The following is a 9873-nucleotide window of genomic DNA, read 5'->3' as shown; positions in this document are numbered from 1 at the left end:
TTCCTCTCTGAAAAGCCAAAGACACAAGCTTCTTTATTCCCTTCTCTTCAACTTTCACAGTAATGTTTTCTCTAGCCTTTACTCCCCAACCAAGGCTGACTTTTGCAGGAGTCAGTAGTACGTTTAAGGAAAAAAAACAGAGTAAATTAGAGATTGATTTAATGGATCCTTGCGTGGGGATTTCACTATGTGGTTATCACAGAATGGTAGAAGGGTTTGGGTTGGGTCTCCTCATAGCCTAGGATCCCCTCAAAGCCCAGGATGCCCCAGAACCACTAGGCTGGAAAAGACCTACAGGATCATCAAGTCCAACTATTCCTATCAATAAACCATGCCCCTAAGCACCTCATCCACCCATCTTTTAAATACCCCCAGGGATGGCAACTCAACCACCACCCTGGGCAGCCTGTTCCAGTGCCCAACGATCCCCTCGTAGCCTGGGATCCCCTGAGCCCAGGGTCTCCTCAGAGCCTGGAATTCCCGCACAGTCTGAGATCTCCAGAGCCCAGGACCTCCTCACAGCCTGGGGTCTCCTCAAAGTCCGGAATCCCCTGAGCCCAGGCGCTCCTCACAGCCCGAGATTCCCCCTCAGCCCGGGGGTCGCCTCACGGGACCGAAGCCGAACTTTCTAGTCGCCCCTTCCCGCCCGGGGCCTCCCCGCTCCCCCCGCGGGCACCGCCCCGCCCCGGGGCCGCCCCTCCCGCCACGGCGCCTGCGCGGCCCCCGCCCGCCGGGCCCCGCGCGCAGGCGCAGAGTCCGTCCCTCCGCGCCCCGCCCGCGCCGCGCGCATGCGCCGTGCGCCCCGCCCGCCCGCCCGGCTGGTGCGTGCGAGAGAGAAGATGGCGGCGGCGGGGGCAGCGGCGTGAGGCGCGCGGGAGACGCCGAGCTCCCCAGGGACGCGGGGCGCCATGGCTGTGAACAGCGCCCAGGTACCGCCCGCACCCCGCGCCGGCGGCTCGGGGCGCGGAGGGGGCCGCCCGAGGGCGCCGGGAGCGGCGGGAGGGCCCGGCGCGGGGAGCGTGGCGGGCGCGAGTAGGCCCGGGGTGATTCTGCAGCCTCATTGAATCGCTCGGGGCGGCGGCTCCCGCGCTGCCCGCCGGGCCGGGCTCGTTCCCGCTGTCACCGCGGGAAGGACCGGCCTCCGCGGGGGGAATCGCGCTTTTCGGGGCCCCCCTGGGAGCGCGGGGATGGGTGGGAGAGGTTTGGTAGCCCGAGCTCGAGGTGGGGAAAGGCAGAAGCGAATCTGTAATGAGAAAGGGAATAAGGAGATTTGTAAACTAATCCCTGGCCCCCCCCCCCCCCCTCACTCCCCCCCCGCCCCAACGCGCCGGGGTGCAAAGGGCTGAGTGTTGCAAGGCTCTCGGCGTCGGGATGCGGATTCCTCGTCTCCCACCTACTAAAGCAGTCGGAAGGTTTGTGCAAGGAGCGGGGAGAAAAAAAAATAATCTGCTGTCGTGGTGGTTTTTCCCTGGGAGGTGAAAGCTCGATGGCTGCTCCGTCCTAGTGCGTGCTTCGAGCGAGTGATTGAATGGGCGAGCTTCGCTATTTCCTTCCTCTAAGGTTTTTATCCCCCCAAAAAGCTTTAAAGCGAAGCCATCAGGCGCTGTCTGTGAGGCGCTGAGGTGTTTATTTGCAGAACTTCATACGACTCTGGTTTTAGCAAATAATAGCGCTTAGGAAACTTTGATCATGTTAAATGACACGGTTTCTTAACTAAATCATCCATGTAGTGGGAAAATGTTTTGCAAAATATGTTTTAAGTGAGGTGATGCTTTATTCTGAATTCTGCATATTTTTCTGAAGGGCACTTAACACATGTAATAAAGTTGTGCATTAGGGGCACTGACAATGATTTTTCTGTAACAAAAAGCTTGTAATCAATGAAAACTCATTATATTTCTTATCTGGCTTGATTTGTTTATGTTTGAGACAAAAAGGGAGGCAGTTTTTTTTATCGTGGATGCTCTGAGGGAGCTTGCAGTTTCTGGAGTTTGTTCAGAATTTGAAATTGTTTTAAAATTTTGTATCTTCTAACTTTCCTTTTAAAGTGGAGGAAGCTCACTTGGTTTTGGACGTTGTTTTTAATTCACTAATGAGTAATAGTAAGAATGCAGTGTATGAAAAAGATTCAGAGTCTAACTCGCAAGCTGTTCTACTCATTGCTTTATCCTCCCCTCAGTACTAGACAGCAGTACATGTGGTCTGTGTGGTAAGACTGGGTTTTACGTTTCAGCTTCTTTCTTGATTTAGGAGATTGAAGGGCATTTTAGTGTCTGTGAAGTTGGTGTAGTTTGAAACAAACAAACAAAAAAGTTCAGCTGATGATTTAATATGAAGCACTACATAGCTGTAATTAGAACTAGACTGTAAATTCATCCTTAACGGTAACTTGCACATAAACTATTTTAAATCACCCCCTTTATAGATAAAGGGAGATATTTAGGTCTCGTGAGAATTACTGCATAAATGTGTATAGAATTTGGAAGCAAATCTCTAGGACATCTTTCAGTTAATGCTTTGTTCATATAATTAAACACAGACCATTTTTGTGTTTTCTGGGTTTTTTTTTCCCCCTAATGTAAACAGTTTATTTAAATGATGTCTGGGATTTATGTGAATACATATTCTAGAGCAATACAGTACTATAATGCCGAAGTAAGGTAACTGATTTGGGATTTTTTATTTTTATTTGATGGAGAACTTGAAAATAAGTTCAGAGTTGTAGTTTAATTTTTTTTTTCGGATGGAGGCATTGCAGATCAGTAGAAAAATCAGAGATTTGATAAAAGTTGTCTGTTCTGAGCGGAATGCTAAACAATGTTATTTAGTCACTATGATTGTGTCATAATGCAGAGTCCTAGGCCAAAGTTCTTAGATTTTAGATTTTCAGTGTGACTGTAATTTGAAGGTACCGTGATTGAAACTTTTTTTTTTTGTTGTTACACAGTGGGGGGAAAAAAGTCTTCAAGAAATTCATGCTCTTTTAATAGCCAGCTAGTCAATAAGCACGTGAATATATGGTACCACAGTTTAGATACTGCTGGTTGTTGGTACCTCTGAATTCCATGTCATTATTTCATAATCCCTTCATTAAATATTTAAGAGTTGCTGTCAGTTTTCTGGGCATGTTCTGAGTATATTCAAATCCTGTAAGATTTTTTTTTATTAAGGTGAACTAGAAGTAAACCTGTTGTATTACTGCATGACGCTACAGATGTTGAACTGATTTAGCATTGGGTATAGTTAAAATAGTTTGCCATCAAGGTCATCTGGAAATCTTCTTCAAAAAAACTCAGACATGTTAAAAACTATTTCCCTGTTTGGAAAGAGTAGGAACTGTATAAACAGTTGATTTATCCACTTCTCATATTGTTTTTCATGTAAAGTATTAATACAAACGCATCATTTATAAATCTTGTGAAAACAAGTAAAGCAGAAGAAAGGATACCATAGCAGAATGAATTATTTATGCTTATTTTGTTCTTTCACCATTACTGTGGTGTCAAATTAACTCGGTGCCATTTTAAATATGTACTGTATTTCCCAAAACCCCAGCTGAAGTGAAAACCAGTAGAGTTAGCGTTCAGGAAAAGCTGAACAAGCTCATAAGCTGCTCATCCTCACCCAAGCCCGTGTCTGGCCTGGCAACCAGAATAACTGGAACTGGGAACATGGCATGCAATCCGACTCCCTGAAATACTGCACTGCAAACTGCCTCTTTTATGGCTGGCTTGGAGTGTTGCTCCTTGGCAGAGTGTAGTTTGATGTTACCTTAAGCCAGTGCTGTTTCTGAAAGGGGAAAAAAGCAGCAGTCTGTTGGCATTTGTTCTGTGCAGTCTTTGCAGTTTATTGCCTGGTCTTTGTTGGTGACCTTGATTAGGAAATTGATCTGTCTCAAAAATAATCTTAAAAAAATGTTACATTGGTGAATGAATTTCTCGTGCTAGCTTGCTTGCATCCATGCAGATGTCTGATGTTACAGTGTGCTTACAGGCAGAAAGAAGAGTTAGGCAAGAGCGCAGTGTGGATTCTGTCTGTCAGGTTCCTGAAATTTGCTGAAAACTATGAGGGGCACCCTGCACACATGATGAAAGTTGTCTATGAGTGGCTATTTTGTCCCACTTTCATTGATCAAAAGGGGCTGAGTTGGTCTTTAGACTAGAGCTTTTGCTAATGGAGTGAGTGATAGTTCTAGGTTTCCATGGTCTTGAGAATTTAGGCTGCAGCTGAAGCTGTGAGTTTAGGTAGCCAGGAGATATCATTTGTCTTCTAAAATGTGAATGGTGAATCCGTGCAGTGGTACAGTGGGTGAATGTGGGTTGATTAACTTAAGAAAGAAGGACAGGAAAACTGACATAGAACTTAAATTTGGAACTCTATAGCAGCATGCAAATGATGGAATAAACCCCACAGTTATTGTGAATCACTGCTATTTATTCTGTGCAGTTTAGACTATAGCACCGATTCAGAGACATTTTAGAATGATGCAGCCATTTACCTGTTAGGTAATCCAAATTTTTATAGGTAGTTGCTTAGACACACTGCTTTTTCCATTCATGTAGTTGTTAAAATACTTGGAAAGTTAAGTGGGGTTTTGTTTATAGGTAAACTAAGCAGTCTGATTTCTGTGTAGTGATATACATGCAACATGCTGTGTCGTACAAAACAGCCAAATCTGTTGTAATAGAAGTTGCTGGCCTTGGGCCATTGGATTATAGTCATTTGTCACTCTAATGCCATTTCAGCAATGTAGATGTTCATTTCCAAAGAATTAAACATGCTAGAACTGCGGTTTTTCTTTTTGATGGAAGTGTTTTATGTGTGATCATTAAACATACAACTGGGGATTATGGAACAAAGGCTTATACTTCATGGTGAAAAAATGTGTACGTGTGTCTCTGTGGTTGTGTGTGTATGTATATACACACACGGACACCCCATAGTGGTGTAGTCTGATTAAAAATGGGATTCTAAACTCTACGTTTATTTTATGAAATTGTAAGGTATGTGTTTGAATACCTGAACCACATAGTCTTAATGGTGCCATATTGATTATTTTTAAAACACATTAAAGGATTTTGTTAGATTAGCACTTATGTTGATATATTCATTAAGACTCTAATAGACTAAAACTTTGAAGTATATTAGTCTTTTTTGTATTTGACTCTAATAACACTTTAATTGCAGATGTTCTTGATCTTTTAAATGCAAGAACTTTTCCTCCTTGTTTGACAGCGTAATATTTATTGATCTTTGGTGTGTGCTACGAGGTCTGTTTTTCTTCACCTGTGGTTGGGCAGGAGATACCCTAAATTGCAGTAGCCCTAACAAAGTATTTGTATAAGGGTTTTTTAAATTATACACCTTGTTGAAAGCATGTGTTTAATGTAAAATTAAAAAGGCCTTTTGAGATCCTGTGATCACAAATATTAGTGCCATACAAACTGAAGAAGTCTTGCAGAAGTGCTTTCTGGAATTTTGCTGCTTATGTTGTATGTGCATTTGTGTTGTGTATGGGAGTTTTTAAAGAAGTATTTTATGTTATTTGCTTTGAAATTATAGTAGGGAAGAAGGGAATATGGATCAGCTTCCATTGGATGTAATGTTAACACAAATTAGAAAATCACTCAAGAGTTCTGTACATTTTTTTACATTGCTAAAAAGGTAACCCCCCTGACTTATGTTTGGCTTTGAGGTGGAAGAGAAATATGCCCTATCTGTAAGAAACTGTGAAGTCATACATACATCTAAAAGGTGTGTGAGAAGATGCTTTTAAAAAAACATACAGGAAAGTAGGTTTTCTTCAAAGAATTCTACGTATGAAAGACTTCTCTCTGTTCTGTTTGAATCAAACTGAACAGACTAGCAGAAATAGGAGGGCTGTATTCCCTTGGTGCAACAGTCATGTTTTTTCATACAACGTTTAGAGCCTGCTGTAGTGATTCACAGGTTCCTGCCTCATTTTTCCCCATGAATGTTGCAGGCTGCCAATGGATTTACCAGTGTAACTTAAGCTACAGAAGTTGTATATCATTCATTTAAAGAAGAGAGGCTTTTGTCTTGAAACTATTTTGTCTTGTTGAGTGGGATTCTTTTGTAGATACTGTAGCAACATGTTACCAGTAGTGATTCTTAGTGTCAAGCCAGCCTTCTCATTTTCATGCGTAATTAACAGCTTTGCCATGTGCACGTACCTATCTCAGCGGGAACGTGCATATGATTTGCATTTTAGCCTGTATTGCAAACCCATACATATGTGTTTTTAATTGTCTGAAGATCACGATTTAAAAGCATAGAAAACTCCTAGAATGCATATGTGATTATGAGGTATCGTATGACAAGAGGGACTTTAGATGTGCTGCCTTTAATTCTGTGAACATATCAAGACTTCGGATGCTGTGCATGGTATGAAACCACAGCTATTCTCACTCCTGGTTGTCTGGTGAAGCAGAGTTCCTGTTGCACGTGGCTCTCATTTGAGCAGGCTGCATGTATGATTTAAAGAGGGAAATGAATTCAAAGCTAACCACCTTTACGAGGTGGGAGTTAAAGAAATTACTCTGACAGGCAAAAGGGAGAGATAAGAGGCAAGATATTGATAATCTCCTTAATTCAGTTGTGCAATCATGGATGGAGAGGGGGATGGAAAAAGTTCAGTCACTTAGTTTAATTGTAGCAACAGGCAATTACATTAATTATATTCAAATAATGGGTTTGGGTGATGCTATTTAGGAGGGTATTTGGTTAAAAATGATGCTATGCCAGTACATAATATTGGATGGTCTTGTAATTTTAAATATGAGTAGGTATGATAAAAGGAGAGGGAAATAAAGCAGGGAGAAAAAGTAACTGTCAGCACAAGTTGCAGCTGAATTTCAAGAATAATCAAGTTCTCTTGAGTTCCACTCAATTTCAGTCTATCCATTATATCATACGCTCTCTAATAATAGCTAGCTGCTACCAAAGAAAGTAAGAAATAGTGCTATAATATGCTTAAAGCATAGTAAACTTCACTTTCTGATCCTTTGCTCTTTTTGGGGTACAAAACCAAAGCTGCCAGTGTTTGAAGATTTCTGTGGAGCACTGTAGTTAATTGATACAAAGTTGGAGAAAAGCCAAAGGCAACTTATTTAGGCAATTCCCAATACTCATTTCTTGAAATTATCATCCTGGCATTCCAAGCAACAGAAAAATGTAAATGCAGCAGAAGGAGTAATCAGCTTTCAGAGCAGAAGAAATAATGCTGTTGAGTGTGCTCATGCCAGCAGGTTTGCATTGTCAGCCTTTTGAACTTTACCTTTGTTCAAGTGCACAACACTGAATTGTAGTAGTCACTCTTGTTGCTGCGAGTCAAAACAACTGTAAATACCAGAGGCTGGAATGCGGTGTTTCAGATGTGGCCAAAGACTGCATTTCCTTAACTGGGGAGGATGAGGAATGGACCTGTATTACATTTAGTACTAATGATGGTCACATAAAGGCCATTATGGTTTTCTGCTTTGCTGTAATTGCATCCTTAAAATAGTGCTTTCCCGAGTTCTCATCAATGTTCACTCTTGGAACGATGCGTCAGGGCTGTAGTGAACACATTTTTTCCCCTTTGCTTTGTGCAGCTGCTAGCAGTAATGGTACCATGATCACAAGTCACAGTGGGCTAGAGGGATCTCTCATTCCCAGAAGCAGTGCTTGATTGTGTGCTGAGCTGTGTAGCATGTGCAGTATTTTCATGGAAGTATGACTTTATAGTTAGTCAGAATTCTTCACGGTTTTTTTCAAGCCAAAAGTCTTAGGGCTGAACTAAGGAATAAGGTAATTTTATAGCTGCTTGGTTTGTATACCAAGTTTTATGTGTTTGTTCTTCAAATATATTTATTCTATGACAGCTTAAAAAGAAAAAGTTCTAGTAATTAGTGTACAGCTGTTCATTAGATTATTTTTGAAGGTCAGCTCCAAATATAAGTGTCCAGTACATCCAGGGTGTTCACTGAGTAGCAATCAGAGGTAGAGGTTACAGTATTCAATAATGGCAGAAGTCACTAATTTGAAACTTAGTTCAGTTTGTATTTTCTGTCTTACTTGCAAAACAGCCTTTTTGAATGATACTGAGTGACTTATCGTGTTTACCAAATGTTTTCATGATTTATAAGATTTTTTTAATTGGATTTGGGACCAGAGGAGGCAATGTACAGCCACACGAGAAGCATGTTCTTTCAAAAGCTGCTCAAATTTGTGTTATTTGAAAGTAGAGAGTATTCTAAATTCAAAATACCCAGACTGTAATGTAAGGATGTGGTTTCATTGTTGTTGCTTAACCTTGTCAGCACTGGTGATTAGATGGCAGTTTGCTAAGTATTTACATCGGATCCCCTAAAGTGCTCTGGCTCCTTTGTACTGCAGAAGGGTGAGGGAGAAGATGGAAGCTGTTCATCGAGGTGAGGAGTGTGAGCAGGGACACTGCAGGCAGCAGCTGCTTCTGTCTCTGCCCTGCAGTGAGTCAGCTGAAGAGCTGGTGCCTGTGTGGTGTTGTCTGCTCTGTGTATCAATATCCTTCTTGTAGGAGACTGGATCTGCAGGCCAAGGAAGTGGTAACTCCTACTCCTTTGTGCTTGGGAGAGGGTACCTGAGCTATCAGCAGTGCAGTCTGATCTCATGGTGTTGTGGGATTTATCGATATGTTAGAGTATTCTCTGGTTTGGTCCCTTTTTCCCCCTCAGAAAGCAAGGGAGTTTCAGTATCTTCAGTGTTGTAAATGTGTTGGGAAATATCTTGAGCGTTGTTTTGCATTTTGTTCTTTCATATGTGGAAAAGAAATCTCAATGCTGACAGAAGATCTCATATAAGGAGATCTACTACATGAAGTAGCAGCGCTGTCAGTGTTATTCTTTCAAAATGAGCTACCAAAAAAAAAAAAATCCTCTTAGTGGACAGTGTTATTATCATAGAGTAGGTGTACTGCCATATTCATACCCAGTTTTTAATGCTGCCATTGAAATATATGGGGGGTTAATACGCATACTGTGTTTTAGTTGCAGCAGTGTATTAACCTGTGCATTTGTTTTAACAGCTATCTTGCATCTACGTAAAATTACATTGAGATACTTAAGATCTCAGACTCTCGGGAGGAGGTGGCATGTGTGTGATGTCCCAAATTTCATTTTAACTTGCAAAGCACTTAAAGATACAGAGTTGCTGTCATGGGCAGTGCCAGGTCCTCTCAAATTTCCACTTGCCACTTCTCACATGTCAGGCTAGTAGAGGAGATGGATGGCTGCATATACTGAGGATCAAACCAATAGAGGGTGTCCTCAGTTTCTGTCTGCTGGGGTATGTACAGCATAAACATCTGTCATGTAGTGAGGTATTACAAGGGGCTTGGATTCCTGAAGAGAGAAAATAGAGGAAGAACCCCTGTAGAACTACTCTCAAACTTCAGCTGTCGCACAGTTTGATATGGGAGACTTTATTATGTGGTGGTATTTGTTTTGTTTCTGTGATCTCCTTGAGTTGTTTACCAATCATTGTGGGGTTTTGCAGGTCTTCTGGTTTAGTTTTGGCTGTTTCTTTATGAGATTATAGCCCATTTTTGGTAGGTCACAACTTGCAACAGGAAAATTCTCCTTCTTCCTTGCTCCTGGCCACTTGCATCTTTTGCTTTACGCTGGCTTTTTACACTCTCTGAATGCTCCTCCCAGTGCAATGACAACTCCACCACTGAAAACAAACAAGCAAAATAATCTTTTCTCTCAGTTTGAATATAATCACTTTGCTGATTAGTTCAGTGTGTGCCAGAACTGATGCAGGCGAAAAGGTAGAATTGTGAATCCAGCAAGAGTAAAAAGTAACAAATGTGGCTTCAGTGAATGGAGCAGGTGG

The 9873-nt window shown here is 42.0% G+C and overlaps 1 protein-coding gene across 1 annotated transcript in view; it reads left to right on the top strand.

The window, feature by feature from the left end:
* Positions 1 to 777: 777 nt before the first annotated feature.
* USP10 (ubiquitin specific peptidase 10) overlaps positions 778 to 9873 on the top strand; it is a 48412-nt gene continuing 39316 nt past the window's right edge. The window contains exon 1 of the mRNA XM_069868849.1: positions 778 to 929. Within this exon, the coding sequence (XP_069724950.1) occupies positions 909 to 929 (21 nt within the window). The 5' untranslated portion in view covers positions 778 to 908. The remainder of the gene's footprint in view (positions 930 to 9873) is intronic.

Source organism: Phaenicophaeus curvirostris, chromosome 14 (genome assembly GCF_032191515.1).
Source record: "Phaenicophaeus curvirostris isolate KB17595 chromosome 14, BPBGC_Pcur_1.0, whole genome shotgun sequence".
Classification (NCBI taxonomy): Eukaryota; Metazoa; Chordata; class Aves; order Cuculiformes; family Cuculidae; genus Phaenicophaeus; species Phaenicophaeus curvirostris.
Note: the sequence above shows the minus strand (reverse complement) of the source record. Positions and strands in the feature narration are given on the sequence as shown.